Source organism: Microplitis demolitor, chromosome 8 (assembly GCF_026212275.2).
Source record: "Microplitis demolitor isolate Queensland-Clemson2020A chromosome 8, iyMicDemo2.1a, whole genome shotgun sequence".
Classification (NCBI taxonomy): domain Eukaryota; kingdom Metazoa; phylum Arthropoda; class Insecta; order Hymenoptera; family Braconidae; genus Microplitis; species Microplitis demolitor.
Window position 1 is genome coordinate 19,361,144 of NC_068552.1, and position 26,268 is coordinate 19,387,411.

Consider the following 26,268-nt stretch of genomic DNA (forward strand, 5'->3'; position numbering starts at 1 on the left):
TGGCTGAAATTGTTGCAGTTCAAAAACAGTGAGTTTAATGCACCTACTACTCAAATGATTACGATATTTAAAATAATCGGTAGTCATGTTCATGATTACTCTTAACTCAATCGAATTAAACTTTTTTCTGGGAAGAGGGTCTTTGAGAGAGATCGTCTTGAGGCGATTTGTCGTGGGACCAATTGTCCGGGGATCAAAACGCAGGGGACTGATTTAAATATTTAATATCATAGATTCTGAGAGGTGACAGTTCATTTTTATTGAGATAAAAATAATGATGATTTTCGCTTATTTAATAGTTCCATATTAATAAATCACTACATACTACTATTTGAATTAGTGATATACTTTTCACTAGTAAACAATGAATAGTCATTATATTTACTATTTCGAATTTTTGAGAATTCAGAATCCATACTCTCTAAAATTTAGTTAGTAAAATTTATTGCGAATTTGTATGCTGAATTTTCCACCAACTTTCAGTATAACACTAATTCAACCAGCGGTGTACTTATCGCTAGTTTGCAGTGCATATTAGTTAATTTGTAATTAATTTTACTAATTGATTTTAAGGGGTATAAAACAACACGAATTAAAAATTTTAAAAATTAACCGTGAAAAATTTAATTGCAAAGTTTAAAGACTAATTATAAAATATAAAAATTTATGATGAGTTATACATATTTAGTAATCATTAAAAAATTCATAATTCATTGCACAGAAAAAAAAATATCTTGAGTCAAGAAAATATTTTTGAAGACAAACGGTTTCGGGAACCAAGTCAAGATTTTCTTGAGCCAAGAGAATTTGTCTTGGTTAAAAAAAAGTCGTCTTGGTCGGAGAAGATTTCTACTTTATCTGAGAAAATTTAGGTCTCCAAAAAAATTTTCTTGAATCAAGAATATTTATCTTCAGTCGAGAATTTCTTTTTTTCTGTGTGGTCATAGTATAAAGTATATAAATAAAAAATTATTGCATAGATAGAAGAACAGTGAAGTATGATCCAGATGTTTTCATCATCTATGGAAAAAAAAATTGAGTGAAATTTTTTTTTGATACATGCAGCAACTTCCGTGTACTTCTTACCATTCCAAAGCTTTCTATAGACAATTCCATGATTTTTCCTGCAGTTAAAATACACGGCACTTGACTTCTCAGTGTCATCAAAATCAACAATTTTTGTGATTTTTTCGAAATATTGTACCACTTTCCATTAGCGCTATTCAAAGTGATGATTAATCATTAAATTTAATTCTATTAATAATAAAAAATAACAGTTCAATTACTGCGTATGTACATGTGACGTTGGATTTGTAAGCTCATATCCGTTAGCTGTTGGGATAGAAAACACTCGAAAAAGAGATGAATTATCTGCGCAACCGCAAACACAATTAATTTTATTTTTTGCTGCAATGTATTTGTTTGTACTATAAGCTGAAATATAAAATTTTTTTTATTCATTACAACGCAACAAAAAAATTCAAAAAAAAAAAAAAAAAAAAGTATATGTAATATTTGTGTGACTAAACCTGAACGCCCGTAATACTCATCAATGGCACATTTAGAAACACAACAACTCCAATGCCCACAGTAAAAGTATTTTCAATCAAATTAAAATATCTTCAGTGTCATGAAAATTATTTAATATATATATATAAAATATTAATTGGGTTTTTACAACAACATGATGTTTGTACGTACTCTATAGCCCGTCGATGAATTTTGATACTCGAAACCAAATGTATGTAGTGAACATCGTGTGAGTTTCTTAATAGATATGATTGCGTTAGCTTACTGTTTAAGTTGACATCAGTAGGCAAATTTTGAAGTCGATATCTACAAACAAGTACATAATTTATGTCAATGAATGTGTCTTTAGATTAAGGTATGATTAATGTCATTTATTACCCAGCAATTGCAAATAAACTGCACGCATGATGTACGAACGTAATAAATATAACGTCACAAGAAATGAGTACGGAGAGAATTAACATAACACACACTGTGGAATTAGTGAATAATATCCAGTAATATTTTCTTTTGTCTATTATAACCCATTCCATTGGACAAGAAAAGTTATATGGAGCAGATATATTTGTTTTGAAAATAAAATTTATGATCATTGGCAAAGCCGGCTCTATTACAAATATAAAAGTCGCTATGTACACAAAACCTTTAAACAAATTTTATCTCGACAATAAAATCAATAAAATAAAAAACTAAAAAAAAATTTTTTTTTTCAACCTGCGTATCCAGCTGAAATAACGCTTCCTAATTTCGCATATTTTTTCAAAATAATTATTTCCCTTCTGTTCGTCACTAATTTCCAATCATCATTAATTCTTTTAAAAAGGATTCTAAGCTAAATATAATAATAATAATAACCTCATTATCTTAGTATATGATCAGCTTAATGATGAGTTAATAAAAAAACTAACAAGCATAACAAACCTTCTTTCCGTTTAAAAAAGTATTAAAATATACAGTTAATGTAGCAGCATTAGTTAAAAGTGACCCTATTGTTTCAAATATCAATTTTTGATCATCAAAATGCACTACGTCAGCTGTTATCTGTGAAAAAAAAAATATATTTATTTATAAATTAATTATAGAAACGTTACAATTTATATTCAAGATTGTTATATTTTATATTAATGAAATAAATTGCTTCGTTATCACAAAGTTTTGTACTATTGGTGTGAGATTTAGAATAAATGCAGTAATGATGATGACTCCTATCACAAAAGTTTGTAGTCGAGACTGTTCAGGCCATCGACCTATAGAACGTGCGAAGCTTCTCAATAACTTGTAATATGGTTGTTTGGAAAAGCTCATTGTTCTAAGACTTTTTTGCTACTAGTGTCTTGTTTTCTATCGTGCTTAAAAAATACGAACCTGTCATTTCACGTCAATACTACCTTCTGGCTCGAGAAATATCCGAGTGACGTTGATGGACATTTTCACGGCTGCCGTCAATCAATTGTCAAAACCAAATTGTTTGTATTCATAATGTTGTTATGGTAACTTCGATTACTTATTTCCTCATATTAATGGCGAAAAATTTAACCCCTTTCTTTTTCAATACTTATTCTTTGGATTACAATATATAACACATTTAGAAAATATACGTTTCGAGGGTTCGTTGGCTCAGCTCTATAATCACTGAGTATTTTATTTAGAAATATCATTTTTATAGTGTCCGCCACACTTTCTTCCATTCCGTCCATTTAAATTATTAATATTAATTTAGTTTGATTTAATTAAATCCAGGTAAGAAAGCTGAAGATTTTTTTCAGTGAGAATATTTTTTTCCTGAAATTGAAACTCAAAAATAAATATGTACGCGTCGAATAGTGTGAAAATTATCGATAATGATAGAATATCACTATAAAATTTTGTGTTTTTTATCCCAGTTTTATTTTATTTTATATTTTTAACGTGAAACATCAATTATGTACAATAAAAATTATTGCAACTCTCAAATGCTCAAAGTGTGCTTATAATTATCATAGTCAATTTATCATGAGTTGTTTTCTTTTGAACCATTTTTTTTTGTGAGAGATTTCTCTACTCCTATTTTCTCGATTCTCTAGAAAATAAAATTTGTGAACATATACCTTTTCAATTTTTTACTAACAAAAACTAGAATAAGAAAAAAGTGACGGAAGAGCAGACCGAGGGTCATTTCAATGGAAAGTGAGTAAATTAATTAATCAAAATTGTAGTGGTGATGTGGTAATAAAAATGAACCAACAGACGATATTTGTTGCAGTGTTATAAAATTGTAATTATAAAATACTGCAATTGATGATTAGTTATATCTATTTATTCACTATCAATAAATTCATAACTCAGTGGTCAATATAGAAATACATTAAATAAAATTCATTGCATGGATAGAAGAACAGTGAAAAACGATGCAGATGTTTTCATCATCTGTAAAAATATAAAATGTACCAGCACAATTTTTCTCCAAGGAAATAGTAAATAATAACATTTAACCTCTTACCATTCCAAACCTTTTCATAGATAATTCCATGATTTTTCCTGCTGTTAAAATACACGGTATTCGACATCTCCGTGTAATCAGAACCAATAATTTTTGTAATTTTGTCGAAATATCATAACACTTTGTATTAACTTTATTTGGAATAGTTATTCATTATTACAGTTAGCCATATTAACAAGTAAAAAAAAAGACGTTTTAAAATCAAATAGTGCGCATTTTAATCAGATATATTTTAGTGAATAATAAATAAAAACTAAAATATATGATTGAGTATGAATATAAAAAATTTTAAAAATTTGAAAATTTTATTTTGAAGCGAAGTAAAAATCGATTGAAAAACAATATTTGTAAAAAATATTAAATCTAAGACGGTCTTTGCTTACCTAAAAATATTTTTAACTATCTACATATAATAAATGTGAATTAATAATTTCATATGATTAATTTAATATGATTTTCGTAAAGAAAAAAAACTTGTAAAACTGTTATGTCTGCAGAAAAACCCCAAAACTCTCCGCTGTCTTCGAGTTCATGGAGCTGAGTGTAAATTATTTTTATAATTTCTTAGACAACGATCCTGATCAAAATTAAGCCGTCCGTTGGATGCTTGAAAACTCGATTTTCGAAAATCGGACCGAAACCAAGAATTTCCTTTTTTCGAAAATTTTAAATTATCATGGCGGAAAGTTTAAAAAAATGAGCTCTCCAAAGAGCATAAAGAAACCATATTAGTTGCAAAGTTTCAAATCCCTTAGTATAAAATATTGAAATTTATAATAAGTTGTACATGTTAATTCATCATTAATAAATTCATAGTTCAATGGTCATAGTATAAAGTATACAAATAAAAAATTATTGCATAGATAGAAGAACGGTGAAGTATGATCCAGATGTTTTCATCATCTATGGAAAAATAAAATAGAGTGAAACATTTTTTTTGATAAATGTTGCAACTTTCATGTACTTCTTACCATTCCAAAGCTTTCTATAGACAATCCCATGATTTTGCCTGCGGTTAAAATACATGGCACTTGACTTTTCAGTGTCATCAAAATCAACAATTTTTGTGATTTTTTCGAAATATTGTACCACTCTCCATTAACTCTATTCGGAGTGATTATTAACTAATCACGTAAATTTGACCATTAAATAAAAATTATAACGTATTCATTGTGTACTTACATGTCTTTTTGGATTTGTAAGCCCATATTTGTAAGCTGTTGCGATAAAAAACATTCGAAAAAAAGATGCATTATTTGACCTGCGGTAAATAAGACCAATTTTATGAGTTCTTGCATCGTATTTGTTTGCGTTATAATCTGAAAAATAAATTATTTTTTTTGGCAATTTAAGAACAAAATAAAAAAAAACATGCTATATTCGTGTGACTAAACCTGGACCCCAGTAATGCTGATTATTGGCAAATTTAATCCAATCACAACTCCGAAACATCCAGCAAAAGTACTTTCAATCAAATTGAAATATCTTCAGTAGCATATTAATTATTAAATAGTTATTATTATAAATAAATTTTTTAAATCGCATAATGTTTTTACATACTCTAGAGCTCGTCGATGAATTCTAATACATGAAACTATATGTACGTAATGAGCATCATCTGCGTTTGTTGATAACTTTAATTCCGTCAGATTATTCTTATAGTATTTAGCATTCGTAAGATTTTTGATTCGGTATCTACACAAAAATATACTATCGACCCAAAAAAAACCACTTTTTATAAAATAAAAATTAGTATCGCATATTACCCTCCAACTGCAAACAATCCACAGGCATGAAATACAACAGTAATAAATATGACGTCACAAGAAACAAGTACACTTAAAATCACCGTTATACACACACCCGAATTATTCAATAATATCCAGTAATATTTTTCCTTGTCTATTACGACCCATTCCATGGGAACAGAAAATTTGTGCGGAGCAGATAAGTTTGTTTTGAAAAAAAAATTAATAATCATTGGCAAGGCTGGCTCTGTTACGTACATCACCGTTGATACATACACAAATCCTAAAAGTAAATCCTATTGTAGCATTAAATTTATGCGAAAAAAAAAAAAAAAACTTTAATGACAGTTATTAAAAATAATTTTGACCAAAATAAATCATCATACAAAAGTAGTTGAATAAAATTGTTTTATTAAGGTCATTTTCAAACCTGCATATCCAGCTGCCATTAAATTTCCTAATTTTGCATATTTTTCCATAATGCACTTTTCATCACAACTTGTCACTACGTTCCAATCGTCGTTAATCCTTTGAAGAAGAATTTTGAGCTAAATATAATAATAATAAAAAAAATTCTATCACTTAAAATCAGATTAAACAATAAAATTTTCCAAACAAACCGTTTTTCTTTTTATAAAAGTATTCATATATTTAGCAAATGAAGCAAAGTCCGTTATAGCTGGGGCTAATGTTTCAAATATTAATTTTTGATCATCGGAATGCACTACATCAGCTATTATCTGTAAAAAATTTACAAGCATTTACTTAATTAATTAATTAGATACAAAAGTATGACAGTGTACAATAAAAACTGTTATATTTCATTTTTTTAGAACTAAATTGCTCTATTGTGAAATAATTTAAATACTATTGGTACGAATTGTAAGATGAATGCAGAAACAATAAAAATTCCTATAAGCAAAGTTTGTAGACGAGTCTGATCCGGCCATCGACCTATTGAACGTCCAAAGTTTCTCGGCAACTTGTAGTAAGGCTGCTCGAAAACGTTCATTGTTCTAAGACTTTTTTATATCTGGTATATTTTTTTCTATTGGGCTTCTAAACTCTGATCATATCATTTTACGTCCATACTACCTTTCCGTTCGATGAATATCCGAGTGACGATGATGGACATTTTCACGGCTGCCTTCAATCAATTGTCAGTCAAATTGTTTGTATTCATAAGGTTGTTATGGTAACTTCGATTACTTATTTCTTCCTACTGGCGACCAAGAACTGAACACCTTATTTTCTGATTACTTTTTTCTGAATTGTAACACATTATACACTGAGAAAATATTTTTTCTGACGTCACGACAACTTAACATCGTTTCTCTGGTGTTTTTTATTTAAAAAATATGATGTTGCTACAGTAGTACCCTTAAGCTTTTTTTTTTTTTTTTGATCCAGTCTATACCAATTTTCAATTTGATCATAACAAGTACGATAGCTGAAGACTATTATCAGAACAAATATATTTTTTGAAAGGAAAACTCGAAAATTGTGGTATGTACACTTTAATCAGTTAGTAAACTATTCATAAAAATAAATTACAACCGTGAAATTTTGAGTTTTCCCCTTAGTTTTTTTTTTTTCAAGAGATTTTTCTTTACTTAATTATTAAAGACAAATTAATAGAAATAAAAAATATATTCCTCCAGTCTACGTGCGGCCGGGTGGTACTATTTTTAAGGTAAAATCATTAAAGTTTTCATTGTATAACTTACACTTTCATAAATAAACAATAATACATTCGTTTCTTACTACAATACGGTTTTAATAACTTTATGTTGAAAAAACATTTTAACAAATTGATTTAGCATGGAGAAATTTGTGTAAATTTTTTTTTTACATCGACAAAATCATCGTGATATGATGCAGATGTTTTTAGTACCTGTAAGAGAAACGTTAACATAAGTTACACAGAATAACAAGAGTTAATGATAATAAATAAAAATATTTATATTATTACGACTGGGAAATTTTCAATAGATAAATCCATTATTTTAGCAGCGGTTATTTTACAGGGCACTTGACTTCGCATTGACATCAAAATTCGCAACTTTTGTGACTTCAGTGAGTTATTGTACCAAGTCGCATTACCTCTGTATAGTATAATTATTTAAATGTAGTATCAGGAACATTGAATTGATCACATAAACATAATTAATTAAGATGGATACCTCTAAGCCTTCTACAATCATTAATTTACTCAATTACCTGGACCACAATCATTACGGTCGACTAAAAAAATTCATAAAAAATTAAGCTTAATTTTTTTTAAACCACTCGAGTTTATTTCAAATCTTATCAATTTGATCATTTTCAATATTTTTATGTCTAGCGTAGACTCCTCCCACTTACAGACCAATCGAAATACTAGAAGAACTAGAGGCTTCTGGGAACAACGAATTGATCGAGGGAGGTTCAATTCGAAACTGCGAGCTCATCAGTAACTTGCTACCGCGCACTGGATTCACATCGTGCTGTTATTTTTACAAACTACTTGTAAGCTTTTGAAAAATTTTTTTTTCTCGTGTATTCTAATTTTGATTCATTTTCATAAATCAACTAAAAATCGTATGGCTTTAATTATACTGTTTTAAATTCTAAGGTTAATTAAAGTAAGAAAAATATCTAGTACGGAATTTATTACACCATAATTACATGTTTCTGGGATTCGTACTCATGTCTGTTGACATTTGTGACAAAACATTGAAAAAAGAGATGCGACGCCTGAGACAATGTGAATATTGCGTACTTTAGTAACTGCTCTAATGTATTGGATTGTGTTATAATCTGAAAAAAAATTCAATCATAAATTTATTTTGATAAATATATTGAAGCAGATTTGACAGACTACCGTTGGCGATAATTATCACTATTCCTTATATGAGTGATTACATATGCTGGTGCGAAGGATTATTATTATTACTCTTATTTGATTATTATTCAGAGATGATAATTATTATTTGTCAAAAACTGGCGGAGTGAATGTGGAGTGTATGATTGTTTATTTATTTAATCCTCTCGGAGTTGAATTCACTTCCAAAATGTGTTTATTTTTATATTAAAACTCCGAATTGGAGTGAATGCAGATTAAAATAAAATCAAGATCACATAGTGATCTTTTTTTAAGACTCTGGAACTCTGAGTGACAGAGTGAATTCAGATTGAAATAAAATCCGTAATCACTCTGAATTCACTCGCAATATTTTACAGTGTATAATCCAATTATTTTCAATAGTACTGTAGTTGGAAATTGAAAAATGACTACTATATTGTTAATACATTAAAAATACCCGGTAGCAAATACTACCATAAAATTCTTAGCATGTATTCTGAATTAAGTTCAAGACGAGTTTTTTTATTTAATTCGCCCGGTTGACAAATAAAAAGTGAATTTAAATTTTATTGCATCGACAGAAGCATCGTGAAGTATGATCCCGAGGTTTTCACCATCTGCAAATAAAATTGTAATTTTTAGGACGCACTTATTATTTAATATAAAGAATAGTAGTATTTATTCCTGAGTAGACACCCTTGAAAAAGTTACATCAGATTCACGCATGTAATTTATATCTAACGACACTTCAAAAATATATTTCTCCTGATCGAACTGATCAAATTTTTGATAAACTTTTTTTCTAATCGTAGGAAATTTTTTCTAAAAAATGCGATCCAAAATGGTGCGCATTTGAAAAAAAGACAGGGGTGATTTTTTCCCGTTGTGTCTTTTGAGGATTAATAATAGAACAAGTTTTGATTTTTACCACTCCAAAATTTTCAATGGACAATTCCATGATTTTGCCAGCAGTCAGCTTACTAGGCACTTGGCTTCTCATTATCATTAAAAGTATCAATTTTTGTGATTCTTTAGAATTATCGTACCATTTCACATTAGCACTGTATACAAAAGAAATGTTTCATTATATTATTGGAAAAATTTGGACAAATAGGGCTCAATGGACTAACTCAAAATTAGAAAAAAAACTTGGTTCTACAGTAAACTATTATTTTTTTTTGTTACCTACAAGGAAATTAATTTTTTATTGTTTAATTTGAAAACAGCGGTAAATTTGAATAAAATGTTTTGAAAATTTGATTACACGATTATTTAAAACCCGTATAAAGTTTACTCATGCATTGTATGTCCGACGTTTCCACTATGCCCTATCTTTCCGTGAGTGAATGATAAAAATGATTAATACATGCAATGCGGAATCTGTGAACTCATATCCGTTAAATTCTGTGATAGAAAACAGTCGAAGAAAAGATGGAGCATTTGGGCAAGAGCAAACATGAGGTACTTAAGCATTTGTTCCACTGTATTCGATTGTGTAATTAGCTGAAAATCAATTTCAATTAATACTGTTATAAACTAAGTTATGACCAATACATAATTGTTATGTTTATTGCCATACCTGCAATCCGGTAATACTCATAATTGGTAAATTTAATGCAACGACCACTCCAAAACTTGTAGAAAATGTTGTTTCAATGATTTCAGCAAATCTTTGATAACACATCAATTAATTGTTAAATTTAAAAATTATTGAATACAAGAACACACAATAATGCTTACTCTAGAGCTCTCCTGTGACTTCTGATGCATGATACCAAATGTTTATAAGCAACATCTTGTGAACTTTTCCGTGAACTTGCTTCTTTTTTATTCTTGCCCGTAATTTTACCCGTGGGTGAGCTTTGTATTCGAAATCTATGTAAAATTATAATAAACGAGTACATATACTTACAATAATGCTGTTAAAATATATAAAAAACAATGTAGTATAATTAAATAATTTTTTACCTACCCTACAACTGCAAACAGTCCGCAAACATGTTGTACGAATGTGATAAACATGATATCACAGGATATAATAACAACTATCATGTTAATAGCAAATATATTCGTAATGATTAACATTAACCAATAATGGTTTTCTTTTTCGAATATTATGTATTCCAATGGAAGAGCAAATTTTAGTGGAACAGATTCATTTGAGTTTGTTAATTTATTAATGATCCTCGGCAAAATTGGCTCCGTTACAAATATAACCGTTGTTATGAATGCAAACCCTTGAAATAACTTTTCGATAGTCAATGAAAATTATATACTTGTCTTATGATTTAAAAGACATGCCCACTAATTTACCTGCATATCCAACAGACATAAGTCGTCCAAGATCGACATGATATTCTAAAATTTTTTTTTCTCTATCTTTCGGAAGTAATCTCCAATCTTTTTTAACTCTCTCGAATAGAGTTTTTATCTAGATTTCATAACTAATTGTCAGAATTTATTACTCATTATCGCTTACAATCATGTTACAATAGAAACTTATATATAAAATAAAATACAAATTAAAAATTTTAATTAGTAATAAATAAACACAAACGAACCAATTCTGCATTGTAGAATGAATTCATATATTTAGCTACACAAACAATATCTATTATAAATGGTGCTAAAGCTTCGAGAAGTACCTCTCGATCATCAAAATGGGTAACAATTGCGATGATCTAAAACATCATTTGAATAAATATCATTATCGAATCTAATGAATGGAAAACATAACAAACTATTATTATTAATTCTCTGATACTTGTGGAATAGCTTGCAGTATAAATGCAATCCATATAACAGCGACTATCACTAAGCTCTGTCGTGAAGACTGATATGGCCATCGACCTATCAGAGAAGCAGAAATTTTAGTTATTTTGTAGTAGGGTTTATCGTATATATCCATCGTTCTGAGAACTTTGACATCTATCGCGTTGACCATTACCTTCGTTTTAAATTTAGTATTTTCCCTCAATTATTTTCCTCACTATGAGATATTTAAATGACGTTGACGGACGCCTTAATTGCTGCCTTTACTTCACATCAAAATCATCCGGCTTTGTGGATATAGTGTTGCTACGGTAACTTCGATTGCTTTGTTACCAGAACTTACTATTAGCAAAAATATTACAATGGCTTACACACTAAAAGGCTTTGTCGGTGATTTTCGAAGTTATTTGTAATATCAAAATCTTGATATCGATATTAAATGTTTGTTAATATTCAATTTATTTTATTTGCCTTCAATGTTTGTTTATTTTGTTTAAGGACTCAATCGATCGATCAAGTGAGTGTAAATTTATCTTTAAAAAAAATCGTCTCTGCGGTACAGGAACTTTTTATCCAGATTTTTATCACAGATTATCTTCTTTTCAACTAGAAGGACTTAAGATAAAATCATGCAGAAAATTGGGTAATGAAAATATTATAAAATAGAAATCATAGAAAAAATTCAACCAAAGATCATAAATAAACAATAAGTTTTACTATTTTAGTGACACTATATTTACTCTGTAGACCTTTTTTGTTTTATTTTACTCTTGACCTCCAATTTCTAACTTTGAACTTTCGAGTGAATAAAATTTAAAAAATAGTAAAAAGCAGTTTTTGGCTCTTTCTATTCTTCGAAAACACAAGACAAAAATTTTATTAAGCTCAAAAAAAGTGTCAGGTCTTCGGGGCGCAGCGCAGATTCTGTTTCTGAAATTTTTCAATGATCTTTACTTACATTAACGTCATGTCACATGATTTTGTAATATAATTAGAATAAATTCGTCGCTCTTAGTTCTAGATCTAGACATAAATATTTAATTCTCATTAAAAATAGAAAAAACGTAAACATTTAAAAATATTAATAAATAAATCTGAACTTCAGTAATATCTAATAATCTGATTAATTTTCATTTTTATAGTTATATATAAGCATAGAACTGGTGTAGAAATCAAAACTTTACCCATATTAATTTATTTTATTTAAAAAATGAATTGAAACAATCAGTTAAAAATAATGACGTCATTAAAAACTGTTGAGTTTTTGATACCACCATAAGACAAACTCATTTATTATCACAATTTTCCTCAAGTATAATATTTTATTTTTTTTTTTTTTTTCAATCAAATGGTTTTCCGTGAAATTATCACTCATGCGTAGCAATTTGAAGCCAATAGAATTTCTATTGCATTGACAGAAGCATCGTGAAATATGAGCCGGAGGTTTTCATCATCTTAAAAGAAAATATCAAAAGTGCCATTGAGCAGCAGTGATAATAAAACATTAAGTATTTTTTACCATTCCAAAATTTTCAATAGACAATTCCATAATTTTGCCAGCAGTCAATTTACAAGGTGTCTGACTTCTCATTGTCATCAAAAGTATCAATTTTTGTGACTTTTTCGAAATATTGTACCATTTCATGTTAGCTCTAAGTAAAAATTGATAAGTTATATTATGAAATTTTTGAAAATTGAGGGGAAGGTAATAGTATGAGGTAAAAATTATGGCAAAAATTTTTATTGCCATAAATCGTTTTGACCAAAAAATTTTATTTAACGACTAGTATGGAAAATTTAAAGATACTGAAAAAAAAAAATTTTTTAATAATTTTTTAGCGCAGCCCACTTGAAAGTGAAGAATAAAATGCAATAGAAGTTTACTATATTTCTATAAGTGTAAATATTTTCATTAATAACTAGTACCTTCCCCTGTACTAATTAGTACAATAATCATAATGTTTTAAAAATGTGTATACATGCACTGCGGAATTTGTGAACTCATATTTGTTAAATTTTGTGATAGAAAACAGTCGAAGAACAGATGCAGCACTTGGGCAAGGGCAAACGTGAGGTATTTCAATGTTTGTTCCACTGTATTCGATTGTGTTATTAGCTAAAATAAATTTTAAATTATATATTTTCAAAAAAATTATTGTTATGTCGATAACTATACCTGCAATCCGGTAATACTAATCATTGGTAGATTTAATGCAACGACCACTCCAAAAGTTCCAGTAAAAGTTTCTTCGAGGAGTTTAACGAATCTTTTACATAAATCAATCAATAATTGAATTTAAAAATAACAAAAAACAGTCACACAAAAACACGTACTCTAGAGCTCTCCTGTGACTTCTGATGCATGATACCAAATGTTTATAAGAGACATCGTGTGAATTTTTCCGTAAACTTACTCCTTCTTGCCTGCTGTCCGAAATTTTACCCGTTGGCGAATTTTCTATCCGAAATCTATAAAAAATTAATAAATATGTTCTGAAATGTTGTTAAAATATATAAAAAACAATGTAGTATAATTAAATAATTTTTTACCTACCCTACAACTGCAAACAACCCGCAAACATGTTGTACGAATGTGATAAACATGATATCACAGGATATAGTAACAATTATCATGTTGATAGCAAACATATTCGTAATAGCTAACATTAACCAATAATGATTTTCTTTTTCAAATATTATGTATTCCAATGGAAGAGCAAATTTCAGTGGTACGGATTCATTTGATTTTGAAAAGTAATTGATAACCCTTGGCAAAATTGGTTCAGACAGAAATATTGCCGTGGTCGTGTATGCAAATCCTTGACATTACTTTTTGATAGTCATAAAAAATTATATTTATTTGATAACTTAAAGCTCTATTGATAAAATTACCTGCATATCCAGTAGAAATAAGTCGCCCAATATTTGTATGATATTCTAGGATGCATTTTTCTTTAGCACGTGATAGTAATTTCCAATCCTGTTTCATTCTCTCAAATAGATTTATCATCTAGATTTCATAACTAATTGTCAGAATTTATTACTCATTATCGCTTACAATCATGTTACAATAGAAACTTATATATAAAATAAAATACAAATTGAAAATTTTAATTAGTTATAAATAAACACAAACGAACCAATTCTGCATTGTAGATTGAATTCATATATTTGGCTACAAACATTATGTCTATTATAAATGGTGCTAAAGCCTCGAGAAGTACCTCCCGATCATCAAAATGGGTAACAATTGCGATGATCTAAAACATCATTTGAATAAATATCATTATCGAATCTAATGAATGAAAAACATAACAAACTATTATTATTAATTCTCTGATACTTGTGGAATAGCTTGCAGTATAAATGCAATCCATATAACAGCGACTATCACTAAGCTCTGTCGTGAAGACTGATATGGCCATCGACCTATCAGAGAAGCAGAAATTTTAGTTATTTTGTAGTAGGGTTTATCGTATATATCCATCGTTCTGAGAACTTTGACATCTATCGCGTTGACCATTACCTTCGTTTTAAATGTAGTATTTTCCCTCAATTATTTTCCTCGCTATGAGATATTTAAATGACGTTGACGGACGCCTTAATTGCTGCCTTTACTTCACATCAAAATCATCCGGCTTTGTGGATATAGTGTTGCTACGGTAACTTCGATTGCTTTGCGATTATAACCCTCATTGGCAAAGATTGTACGATTTAGTCATAATACTTACATCGGTAGAAGTGCATGTTCATAATCATTCGCTACGATAAATCAAAAAAATCAAATACAAAAAAAAATCAGACTTTTATTGTTATTTTTAATTAGTAATCGGTTATTGAAAAAACAAGAATACTTAACCTCCCTGATAAGAAATCACCAGAAATGGCATCTGACGCACTACTATTTTTTTTTTAATTACAAAAAGTAATTTTCACAATAATCAAAGTATGTTTAATCTAAACTAAATTAATTTTACTTTTTTTAAAAAAACTATTTACGCATTAATACGTACTTATTGTGGAAACATATCGATTTTTTGACTGTGGCCAATAAAGGGGACTGGCCGATAGAGGGGTCACTTACCTTATAATTTACTCAAAGTTTTATTTTTTTATTTATTTCTCATTATTAAACACAATAACTTTTTTGTACTCTCAATATTTTTGAACGGTACTAAAAATTGTGAATTAAGTCATTTATACGTTGATAAGTCATCAATTTACTCGAAAGTTGATGATATACTTTCAAAATATCTGAAGCTGCCTGTTATCTTGGTATCATAAATACTGTGGGGTAAGTTTATAATTATCACTATGCATTATATGAGTGATTATTTATGTCAGTGTATTTATCTTATAGTTTTTATGATAATGATTGTATGAACAATACGATTCTTATTTCTTGTATTCAATACAAATAGTTAATCTTCTTACTGATAAGTTGTAAAATATCTAATTGAAACGAATCATGTCAAAATAAATTTTTTTTTAGATTAAATTACTAAACAAAAAGATTTCATTATATAACTTATATTTTCATAAAACAATAACAATGTATTTGTTTTTGATGCTACAACAGAGTTTAATAAACTCTACATTCAACTAAATTATTCTGGGTAGTGAAAAATGTAGAAGTTTGTTACTGGAACGATAAAAGCATCGTGAGGTACGATGCAGATGTCTTCAACATCTGTATAAAAAATATAAATACAATTAAAAAAGGATTGTGATAATTTGATAATTAATAATATTTTTTTTTTTTAAATTTTATTATTACCGTTGCAAAATTTTCAATTGATAAATCCATTATTTTAGCAGCAGTCAATTTACAAGGCACTTGACTTCTCATAGTCATCAGAATTAGCAACTTTTGTGACTTTACGGAGATATCGTACCAGCTTACACCAACTCTATAGATCATAATTTATAAATGTGTTACAAGGCACGCTGTCTCAATCACACAAAAATAATCAATTAATCTGCATATTCTAAGCCTTATACGATCATCAATTTACCCAAATATCTGGACCTGATCACTACACTGTAAAAAATTTAAGGAGTAAACGCGGAAGGGATGATTGTTTCTTTATTTAATCTTCTTGGAGTAAAATTTACTCCGAAGCGGAATTCATTTCAATATTGAAACTACGCATTGGAGTAAATTCGGATTTAAATGAAATCCAGATCACTCTGAAAATACTCCGCTGAAAAGACAAACTCCCTATTTACTCTATATGGAGAGTGATTTTTTGTAAAAATTCTGAAACTCCGAAGGGCGGAATGAATTCGGATTTAAATAAAATCCGTAATCACTTCAAATTCACCGACGATTTTTTACAGTGTACGGTCGACTAAGAAAATTTATAAAAAATTAAACTTAGTTTTTTTTAAATCACGCGAGTTTATTTAAAATCTTATCAATTTGATCATTTCAATGTTTTTATGTCTAGCTCAGACTCCTCCCATTTACAGACCAATCGAAATACCAGAAGAACTAGAGGCTTCTGGGAACAACGAATTGATCGAGGGAGGGTCAATCCGAGACTGCGAGCTCATCAGTAACTTGCTACCGCGCACTGAGTTCACGTCGTGTTGCTGCGTTTACAAACTACTTGTTTGTTTGATATCGTAATAAGTGCAAGTGATTATTTATCTTGATAATCGATTTCGTTGTTTTCTCGAGTGTTTTAATTTAATTCATTTTTATTGATTAACTAAAAATCGTACAAGGCTTTGATTATACTCAATAACCGATAAAAGTAGAGTAACAATTTCATTGTTACATGCTTTCTTGCATTTGTAAACTCTTGTCTGTTAACTGTTGTGACATAAGACATATAAAAAAGAGATGTGCCGTCTGAGAAAGGGCGAATGTTGTAGTTTTCAGTAACTGTTCTGCTGTATTGGCTTGTGTTACTACCTAAAAAATTAATGCATCTATTTTTAACATGAAAATATTTTCATTAAAGAGTAAGCCGGTAAATTACATTGAAATCATGAACCTAAACTCTGGAAAATAATTTTTTTTTTTTTTTTTTTTTTTTCAAAAGTTTCTGGGGGTTCTGTCGTGCCCGGGATGTTCGTATTGCTTTTAAACATGGTAAATGTATCGAACTCATAAAAATGTTAGGATTGTAAGAAAAAAAAAACCTCTTACCCAACATTGTGCAAAAACGTTGATAAAAGTCAGAATTGACGATTAATTCCAAATTTAACAAAAAAAAAAAAAAAAAACACATTTTTACCAAATTTATGGGGTATTTCGTTGTAATATTACCTGAACTCCGGTAATACTTATAAGTGGTAGACTCATTACTGCAGCCAATCCAAAATTTAGACAATAAGCGTTTTCGAGGAGATCAGCGAACCTTTAATGACATGAAAATAGATATCATTTACAGCACCAAATATTCATCATTATAATTTAAAATTATTTTACATACTCGAGAGCTCGCCTGTGGCCCTTGATGCAAGATACCAAATGTTTATAAGAAATATTTTTCGATTTTGACAAAAAATCTCTCCCTTTATGGCCTTCCAGATAATCTTTATCGACCGGTGTATTTTTTAGCCGACATCTACTCAAACATATTTACCATCAGTCAAAAATAGTTATTAGCAAAAATACCCTGATAGCCAAGTTGGCGAGAAACTGACGAGAAACTTGCAGCCGCAACTGGAACCAAGTTTACCGCCAACAGTTGGTACCTCCAATAGTTGATGGACATTTTCTGAGAAACTTGGCGGCAAAAGTTGCTTGCAAAAGTTGGCAATCATAAGTTAACGGTAAATTTCTTTTCAATTTCCTCAGAAACTTGCATTCCAGTTGCGGCTCCATACTGGCGCCAACTTTCTGAGAAAGTTGGCGGTAACTTGTAGCCAAAAGTTGCAAAAGCTGAAGTTTTCGATAACTTGTTGTCAAGTTGGTCGGAAACTAATGAATGACCAACTTTTTCACGATCAACTCGTGTTATCAGGGTAAGGAGTACATTGTACATTAAATACTTGGATGTTACCCTATAACTGCAAATAATCCACAAGTGTGTTGCACATAGGTTATAAAAACAACGTCGCATGAAACAATGACAGCTATAATATTATAAACACATATATTTGAAATTGTTAACATTAACCAGTAATGCTTCTCTTTGTCAATTATTATGTACTCCAATGGAAGCGCCATTTTTAATGGAACACTTTCATTCCTTCCTAAGACTATATTTAAAAATCTTGGAAAAACCGGTTCCGTTGTATAAATCGTCGCTGTCCCAAAGCAAATACCTTAATAACGTTTATAAATTATGGTCAGATGAAAAATTTAAATCGAAATTAATAATTTATAATTATCATTACCTACATATGAAGCTGAAAATAAATATCCCAGAGTTGATTGATATTGTAGTGGAACTTTTTCTTCTTCGTTCAGAAGTAGTTTCCAATCACGTCTAATACGTTCGAATAATTGTTTCATCTAATTTTAATAACTTATTGTTACTTAAATATTTGTCATGTTATAAAATTATTAAGTTTTCAACATCAATATAAATTCATGAGTTGATACTTTGCGCTTACTCAGGGAGCTAAAGACCTTTATTGTCAATGAATTTAACCGATTTTACTTTTTTATTATAACAGAATTATTGACTCGAAAGATCTGATAGTAAATTTGATAATTTAATTTATGACTTCTCCAGAACATGTTAACAGATTGATAAATATTTAATAAAGTAAAAGTCGACTAAAGTCGTTGCACTCCCTTGTGCACTAGCAAAATTTTAATATGTAGGTGCTCGAAGAGTAGATAAAAATAAATAAATCGATATAAGACATACCAGATCTGCATTACAGATTGCATTCATATATTTGATTATAAATCCGATATCTATTACCAATCCTGAGAATGCTTCAAATACAACATCTCTTTCTTTTATATGTACGACAAAAGCTATAATCTGTTACGTAAATAATGAAAAAAAAGTCGTTAAAATAAATGGTATAAATTTAGTATACTTGTGGAATAAATTGCATGAAAAATGCAATCCATATGATAGTTATTGTAATAAACTTTTTCGTAGGAGACTGAGACGGCCATTGACCTGTCAAACAAGACCAAATTTTTACTACTCTATAGTAGGGTTCTTCGAAAATATCCATTGTTATAATATCTCTTGATTCTGACGTCTTAAAGTTCGCAAGTGAATCGAATCTACTATTTTACTTTATTTTTTCCCTCTTTATAAATTTTTAAATGACATTAACAGACACTTTAATTTCTTACCTGTTTTATGTCAGATCGTTAATTATTGTGTCACAGTTATGCCATAGTAACTTGGATCTTTTTATAATTGAAAGTTCCCTCGAGGAAAAATACTCTACTGAATATTTAATGCTCCCAAGTGCGGTGTTCGATATCCTTATTGTTATAATATAGAGTAGAGTGCATCAGTAGAACAGTAAATTTATTTTACTTTGCACGTACTTTATAAAGTAACATTATAAAATACGGGTGAATGTAAGTTTTTTATCTTGGCAATAAAATTATGAAATTGTAAATTTAATTATTATTTTATACACCAAAAAAATCAGCCATAAAACTAACGATGCTTCACTGTGAAAAATTTAAGTGTGAGAATCGACTCGGAGAATTTTACACGCTCGTGTAAATTTTCCATCCGTGTAATTTTAACACGGTGTAATCTACTTTTTTTACGCCATTCCTTGTTACTCAGTATATTTTTTTTGGATGATATACAATTGATCATTGAATATTTTTAGTTACTTGGTCTTAATCCTTAATTAATAATATTTATATATTAAATAGTTTGTTGAACATTTCAATATATTTATTTCAAACATTTTTATGATTATTAATCTTGATTATATATATTATTATATGTCATTATAAATATTATTAAAACTAGTTATATAATTATTATAGGTAATTAGATAAATTCCATTATACAAATTTTAAATTCACACTGCCTAAATTTAACACCGGATTTCGTGTAATTTTAACACCAAAATTTTTACACGAAAAATTTACACTACACAGAGTCCAAAAAATTTTTTACAGTGTAATTGGTCAGAAATAAATGGGTTAAAATTAATGAAATTCTTAAATAAAATTTACAATTATAAATTACCCTTCCTCATTCTTTTTTTATAAATTAATTCTATAACGACCCGGATAAATTAAGATCCGGCTCTGGAGGACCATTATTATTTCCAGTGGTAAAAATAATTGAACTTTTAATAAAAAAAAAAAAATTAATGGTAAATTGACTAGATGGAAAATTTTGGGAACGGAATACATTTTTAGGCGAATCGGGCAGGTGGTTTATGAGTTATTCTCAAAAAAACTAAAAAAACAAAATTTCTAATTTTTATTTTTCATATAACTTGTAAACTACACGACCGATCGACTCCAAAGTCAAACCAATTTAAAGTCTTGGTGAGCCCTTTCGGGGGTATACTTCCATGTACATAAATGAACAAAAATATATATATTTTTGTCATGATAACAAATTTTAATAAATTCTACATAAGTATATTTTAAATTGGTTTTTACCATATAGTGAAGAATGTTGAAGTTTGTTATTGCGTCGACAAAAGCATCGTGAAGTATGAACCCGATGTTTTTACCATCTGTATGAAAAACATAAATACATTTTAGAAATATTGATAATAGTAAGGGTTCGCAAATGATTTGCGTATCCTTATTATTAGTATCTAATAAAATAATTTGAATTTTCGAATATTTTGAAAACTTCGCATTATCTGAAAATTATAGACTAAGGTTTTTCTTTAATTTATGAAACTTTTTAAAAAGTTTAAAATTCGATAATCGAAATTTGTATCGGGTATTGAAATTGAAATTGATTCAATTAGTATTCGGGCACCCTTAGTCTTAGATCAATGATAATATAAGAAATTTTTGATCATTACCATTCCGAAATTTTCAATAGACAAATCCATTATTTTAGCAGCAGTCAATTTGCAGGGCACTTGACTTCTCATTGTCATTAATATTAACAATTTCCGTGATTTTATCGAGTTATTGAACCATCTCACTTTAGCTCTGTGTAATAAAAATATTGGAATGTATTAACAGGAATATTGAATGAGTTCATTAAATAATATTGATTAACATATGTCATTATAAGTCTTCTTCGATTATTACTTTAGCTATTTACCCGGACCATAATCCATTCGCTGAATAGATGGAATTTACGTAGCATCAAACTTATGTTTTTAAAATTTCTCAGGTTTATTCTAAACCTAATTAGTTTATCACTACACAAAAAAAATATTAGTAAATATTACTGAGTAGAACGTAAGATATTAATAAAAGATGCATTTTTTTGACAAGTGTCTTGTAGTTTTTCAAGATTCAAGTACACTGTGAAAAATTTCCAACAAATTTTACTATGGGTGCATTGTAACCCTGGACCATAAAAAAACTGGTACAAAATTTACAAGCGTCCCATAGTAAACTTATGCGCATAGGTCCCAATCGTGTCGTCTGCGCATACCGTTTACTATGGAACACTTGTAAATTTTGTATCAGTTTTCTTATGGTCCGGTGTTACAATGCACCCATAGTAAAATTTGTTGGAAATTTTTCACAGTGTAGTAATTTTAAATAGTCAAGCAGTATGTTTAAACGATTAACTGTTAATTATAGCAGTTTAAACATTAAAATCATAATTTTACTGATTGAAACGACATTAGTTATTGAACATAACATAAATAATTACAAGTTGAACTACAATTATTATCAATTATTTTTTTCCATGCATTCCTAATGCCTTTACGATTCCTTCTCCTCGCAAACTATTAACTATTCTAGAAGAATGAGAGGATAAGGCTTCTAGGAACAACGAATTGATTAAGGAAGGATTAGATCCGCATTATGATCACACCGTGTTTTTATTTCATAAATTTTTTGTATACTTCATATTATAGCAGGTGTAGTATTCCTTATCAATTTTTGATAGAAAATATTTCAACAATATTTTTTAATTTTCTCGTGTGCTCTACTTACAATAAGTTTTTATTAATAAAGTGAAAATCGCAGAAGACTTAAAATATACGTGATAATCAATAAATTTGATATTGGATTTGATCAGTCCATAATTACATGTTTTCTTGAATTTGTAAGCTCATGTCTGTTAACTGTTGTGACATAAAACATTCAAAAAAAAGATGTAATATCTCGGTGAATGTAAATGATGTGTATTTCAATAACTGCTGGATTGTATTAGATTGTGTAATAATCTAAAAAATTATTGATATATATATATAAACACAGAGAAAAAAAAATTTCGATTGAAGGTAAATATTCTTGATTCGAGAAATTTTTTTGAAAACGTCAATTTTCTTGGATAAATTAGAAATCTCCTTTGATCAAGACAATTTCTTTTGGCTCAAGAAAATCTTGATTCGGTTCCCGAAAACACTCGTGTTCAAAAATGTTTTCTTGACTCAAGATAACTTCTTTTCCTACACTCCATATCAAATATATTAAACAATTTACCTGGAATCCGGTGACACTTATAACCGGCAGATTGAGTCCTACTAGCAATCCAAAACTTACACAATAAGCGTTTTCGAGAAGTTCCGCAAACCTTGAATAACATAAAAATAATCATCATTCACATCAACACATTTTACTTTATTAAATAGTATGAATTATTTTACACACTCTAAAGCTCGCCTGTGGCTTCTTATACAAGACACCAAATGTTTGTAAGGAACATCTTTCACGTTTGATAAATAATCGCCTCTTTTATGGATTTCCCCATCATTTTCATCTATTGGTGTATTCACTAGTCGACATCTACTCCTCAAACATGGTTATCATAAATGAAGAATCGTTATTCGAAAATATAAAACTAAAATTCAATATTAAAAATTTTTATGCTACCCTACAACTGCGAATAATCCACAAACATGTTGCACAAATGTAATAAACGTAATGTCACATGAAATAATAACAACTGCAATGTTTACAATGAGTAGATTTGTAATAGTTAACATTAACCAGTAATGTTTCTCTTTGTCAATAATAATATACTCTAACGGCAGCGCAAATTTATGTGGAACAGTTTCATTTGTTTCAATGAACATATTTATAATTCTCGGAAAAATCGGTTCCATTATAAAAATCATCGCTGACATGTATGCAAATCCTTTTGTAATATTAAAATTAAGTTTAACCATTAACTTTAGCTTCTTATTTGGAAACTACTGATACAATTACCTGCATATCCTGATGAAAAAATACAGCCGAGGTTGGTATGGTGCTGTAGTGTACTTTTTTCTACATCATTTAATAGTAACTTCCAATCAGATACCATTCTACTGTATAGCTTTTTCATCTATATAAATTTAAGAACCTATTGTTGCATGAATATATTATATGTAATTAACTTAAAATATTTCGTAAATTAGCGCGGACTTATTGGATCACTCTTTGCTTGTACACGAGGAGCAAATTGCCGTCACTGTCCTTAACCTTTCATCCGTTGTGTATCCTTTACGGAAGATCGTTAGTCTCACGATGAGATAATCACCACAATGTTAATTTTAATGCAATGTTGTTGCGTCGATTTCGAAGTTAACCAATTAACATTAAATTATTCATTTTTTATTCACATTTTTTAAATAAATACTATCGGTAAATTTTATTTAGAATTTGTCGGATAAGGCTTCATATATTGTTTAACTTATTGAATCAGCTGATAACGTTTTTTATAAATATGGCAAACACGAGGATTCCCTCATTGCGCGACAGATGAAAGATTAAGATTATTAATTAATTTTCTTTTTATTAAAAAATGAAATAATTCAAAGGGGTTAGAACTTAATGAACATAAGTGACAAAAAATTTATTTTTCTCATATTTTTTTTTTAAAAAAAAAGCTAAATTTTCTGAGCTTAAAATCATGATCAGCGGTTATAACCTCTTTAATTTTTGAAAACATGATTTCGAACTTGAAAAGCAGCTTTGTGTCTTCTACAAAGTAGTCTAACGTTTGAAAGCTAATTTAGGGTGACAGTTGACTAAGGTAGTTTAATTCTCCTGTGCACAAACCAGAATTTCCATTCAGAATATTCGCATTTGAAGAGTCAATAAAAAAAAAAAATTTTAATAAAAAAAAAAAACAAATTAATTTTAAAAATAACATACCAAATTTGCTTTGTAAATTGCATTGGAATACTTGAAAACAAATGCTAAATCAATTACCATCGAGGAAAATGCTTCAAATAGAATATCCGGATCATCGAGATGCATCACAATAGCTATAACCTTAGACACAATTATTTTGAAAATAAAAAAAATAGTTTAATAAATGGTATAAATAAAGTATACTTGTGGAATAAACTGCATGAAGAAACCAGTCCATATGATTATTGTTATCATCATTTTTTTCTGCGGAGACTGATTCGGCCACTGGCCAATCAAATGAGAAGAATTTTTCACTACTCTATAGTAGGGTGCATCGAAAATATCCATTGTTATAATATCTTCTGTTTCCGACAGTTTCAAGTTTACATATGACTTAAATCCACTATTTTACCTTATTGTTTCCCTCGCTATAATCTTTGCTTGACACTGACAGACATTTTAATCGCTCAATTGTCTTATTTTGAAATTGTAATTCACTGTAGATGGAGGGCTGTCATGGTAACTTCGATTTTCTCATTACTACAGCGTTCCGCATGGAGAAACAATATCTTGAATATTTGATACTTTGAAACTAGGGTTCATTACTCGTACAGTTGTATTATAAAGGACTTCTTTTAGTGAAACAGCAAAGTTACTGTTCTCAAAATATATTCTACGAAGTGCTATTGACAGAAACAAATTATTATAAGTTATGGATCTTTATTGTTTTACATAATTATCACTGCTATAGTTATTTATAAATAATATTACATTTGCAGATTTTTTTAATATCGCGCAAAAATCAAGATACAATTATATATCACCATTTGCATATCATTTTTTTCCAGGTAACAACAAAATATAGTTATTTTCTTCACAATATCAGGTTCTGAGTAATTCACCGTAGGTATATTTCAAACTAAAAAGTCAACTACGGTAAATTGATTCTTGTGTACAAAGACAAAAATTGCCATCCAAAATTTACGCATGTAAAGAGATAATAAAAAAGGGTTAAATATTCAAATATTATTATATTTGAAATATACTAGATTCATTTTACAAATTATATTGATGTATTTTATTGCGGTCACGAAATCTACTGCCGGCAAATTCAATGCAACTACTGCTCCCAGACTAATAGAGAAATTAGTTTCAAGCAGTTCAGCATATCTTTGAAAATATATTACCCGATATTATTTGAGCCGGATAAATATACAAATAAATAATTAATTTATGATGTAACTATTTTTCGACCCACTTCAAAGCTCTATTGTGAGCTTTGACACATGAAACGTAATGTTCATACCGAGCGTCTCGTAAAGTTGACGAATTATTTGTTTGACTATAATTTTGTCGTATTTCAACCCTTGGAGGTACATTTTCAATGCGAAATCTGCGTAAAGATATTGTATGTGTGAATAACTCATCCAAGACTGCAAATAATCCGGTCACATGATGAACACACGTTACTAGTAAAACATCACTGGCAATAACAACGCTCTTGATCAATGATAAAAAGACATTCGATATGAATAACAATAACCAATAATATTTATCCTGGTCAAAAATAAGATATTCCAGTGGAAGAGGAAATTTACGTGGAACCGGGTTGTTTGATTTATAAAATATATTTATAATCCAGGGTATTATTGGCTCGAGAATATACATTATACATGCTGAATAAACGGACGCTTGAAACACAAAAGTTATAATTATTCAAAAA

The 26,268-nt window shown here is 29.0% G+C and overlaps 5 protein-coding genes and 1 pseudogene across 5 annotated transcripts; all 6 read right to left on the reverse strand.

Moving 5' to 3' along the window:
• Positions 1 to 969: 969 nt before the first annotated feature.
• LOC106693830 (odorant receptor 67c-like) lies at positions 970 to 2,835 on the reverse strand. The gene is made up of 9 exons (XM_014443149.1): positions 2,692 to 2,835; positions 2,452 to 2,571; positions 2,245 to 2,362; positions 1,909 to 2,173; positions 1,702 to 1,836; positions 1,530 to 1,620; positions 1,298 to 1,434; positions 1,087 to 1,219; positions 970 to 1,020 (listed from the first exon to the last, which is right to left on the reverse strand). Exons 1-9 carry the CDS (start codon positions 2,833 to 2,835, stop codon positions 970 to 972), a joined length of 1,194 nt encoding a protein of 397 aa, XP_014298635.1.
• Positions 2,836 to 4,861: 2,026 nt separating this feature from the next.
• LOC106693826 (uncharacterized) lies at positions 4,862 to 6,769 on the reverse strand (annotated as a pseudogene).
• Positions 6,770 to 9,168: 2,399 nt separating this feature from the next.
• On the reverse strand, positions 9,169 to 11,510 carry LOC103572440 (odorant receptor 22c-like). Its single transcript, XM_008551069.3, has 9 exons — positions 11,367 to 11,510; positions 11,164 to 11,283; positions 10,916 to 11,033; positions 10,575 to 10,839; positions 10,343 to 10,477; positions 10,182 to 10,272; positions 9,969 to 10,105; positions 9,531 to 9,663; positions 9,169 to 9,219 (listed from the first exon to the last, which is right to left on the reverse strand). The coding sequence occupies exons 1-9, from the start codon at positions 11,508 to 11,510 to the stop codon at positions 9,169 to 9,171; spliced, it is 1,194 nt and encodes a 397-aa protein (XP_008549291.3).
• Positions 11,511 to 12,777: 1,267 nt separating this feature from the next.
• LOC103572441 (odorant receptor 22c-like) lies at positions 12,778 to 14,861 on the reverse strand. The gene is made up of 9 exons (XM_008551070.1): positions 14,718 to 14,861; positions 14,515 to 14,634; positions 14,267 to 14,384; positions 13,929 to 14,193; positions 13,709 to 13,843; positions 13,551 to 13,641; positions 13,354 to 13,490; positions 12,894 to 13,026; positions 12,778 to 12,828 (listed from the first exon to the last, which is right to left on the reverse strand). The coding sequence occupies exons 1-9, from the start codon at positions 14,859 to 14,861 to the stop codon at positions 12,778 to 12,780; spliced, it is 1,194 nt and encodes a 397-aa protein (XP_008549292.1).
• A 1,152-nt stretch (positions 14,862 to 16,013) lies between these two features.
• LOC106693814 (uncharacterized) lies at positions 16,014 to 19,528 on the reverse strand. Its single transcript, XM_014443063.1, has 9 exons — positions 19,385 to 19,528; positions 19,207 to 19,326; positions 18,728 to 18,845; positions 18,391 to 18,655; positions 17,818 to 17,952; positions 17,652 to 17,742; positions 17,158 to 17,294; positions 16,152 to 16,284; positions 16,014 to 16,064 (listed from the first exon to the last, which is right to left on the reverse strand). The coding sequence occupies exons 1-9, from the start codon at positions 19,526 to 19,528 to the stop codon at positions 16,014 to 16,016; spliced, it is 1,194 nt and encodes a 397-aa protein (XP_014298549.1).
• A 1,440-nt stretch (positions 19,529 to 20,968) lies between these two features.
• LOC103572468 (uncharacterized) lies at positions 20,969 to 24,893 on the reverse strand. The gene is made up of 9 exons (XM_008551096.1): positions 24,750 to 24,893; positions 24,567 to 24,686; positions 23,637 to 23,754; positions 23,301 to 23,565; positions 23,079 to 23,213; positions 22,911 to 23,001; positions 22,515 to 22,651; positions 21,320 to 21,452; positions 20,969 to 21,019 (listed from the first exon to the last, which is right to left on the reverse strand). The coding sequence occupies exons 1-9, from the start codon at positions 24,891 to 24,893 to the stop codon at positions 20,969 to 20,971; spliced, it is 1,194 nt and encodes a 397-aa protein (XP_008549318.1).
• Positions 24,894 to 26,268: the final 1,375 nt, after the last annotated feature.

Excerpts from the sequence above, each read along its gene's own strand:
- LOC106693830 (XM_014443149.1), bottom strand. The coding sequence starts at position 2,835 with ATGAGCTTTTCCAAACAACCATATTACAAGTTATTGAGAAGCTTCGCA. Across the intron at positions 1,837-1,908 it reads AGTTTATTTGCAATTGCTGG|ATATCGACTTCAAAATTTGC; the intron begins GTAATAAATGAC and ends ACTTGTTTGTAG. Across the intron at positions 1,621-1,701 it reads ATTCATCGACGGGCTATAGA|ATATTTTAATTTGATTGAAA; the intron begins GTACGTACAAAC and ends ATGACACTGAAG.
- LOC103572440 (XM_008551069.3), bottom strand. The coding sequence starts at position 11,510 with ATGGATATATACGATAAACCCTACTACAAAATAACTAAAATTTCTGCT. Across the intron at positions 11,034-11,163 it reads CATTCTACAATGCAGAATTG|ATAAAAACTCTATTCGAGAG; the intron begins GTTCGTTTGTGT and ends TATGAAATCTAG. Across the intron at positions 9,664-9,968 it reads TCACAGATTCCGCATTGCAT|TGCTAATGTGAAATGGTACG; the intron begins GTATTAATCATT and ends TTTTGTATACAG.
- LOC103572441 (XM_008551070.1), bottom strand. The coding sequence starts at position 14,861 with ATGGATATATACGATAAACCCTACTACAAAATAACTAAAATTTCTGCT. Across the intron at positions 14,385-14,514 it reads CAATCTACAATGCAGAATTG|ATGATAAATCTATTTGAGAG; the intron begins GTTCGTTTGTGT and ends TATGAAATCTAG. Across the intron at positions 14,194-14,266 it reads TATTTCTACTGGATATGCAG|GATTTGCATACACGACCACG; the intron begins GTAATTTTATCA and ends AGTAATGTCAAG.
- LOC106693814 (XM_014443063.1), bottom strand. The coding sequence starts at position 19,528 with ATGGATATTTTCGAAGAACCCTACTATAGAGTAGTAAAAATTTGGTCT. Across the intron at positions 19,327-19,384 it reads TCATGCAATTTATTCCACAA|ATTATAGCTTTTGTCGTACA; the intron begins GTATACTAAATT and ends TTTACGTAACAG. Across the intron at positions 16,065-16,151 it reads CAATTGAAAATTTTGCAACG|ATGTTGAAGACATCTGCATC; the intron begins GTAATAATAAAA and ends TTTTTTATACAG.
- LOC103572468 (XM_008551096.1), bottom strand. The coding sequence starts at position 24,893 with ATGGATATTTTCGATGCACCCTACTATAGAGTAGTGAAAAATTCTTCT. Across the intron at positions 23,002-23,078 it reads AGCCACAGGCGAGCTTTAGA|GTTTGCGGAACTTCTCGAAA; the intron begins GTGTGTAAAATA and ends ATGTTATTCAAG. Across the intron at positions 21,453-22,514 it reads TTACAAATTCAAGAAAACAT|AGCTAAAGTGAGATGGTTCA; the intron begins GTAATTATGGAC and ends TTTATTACACAG.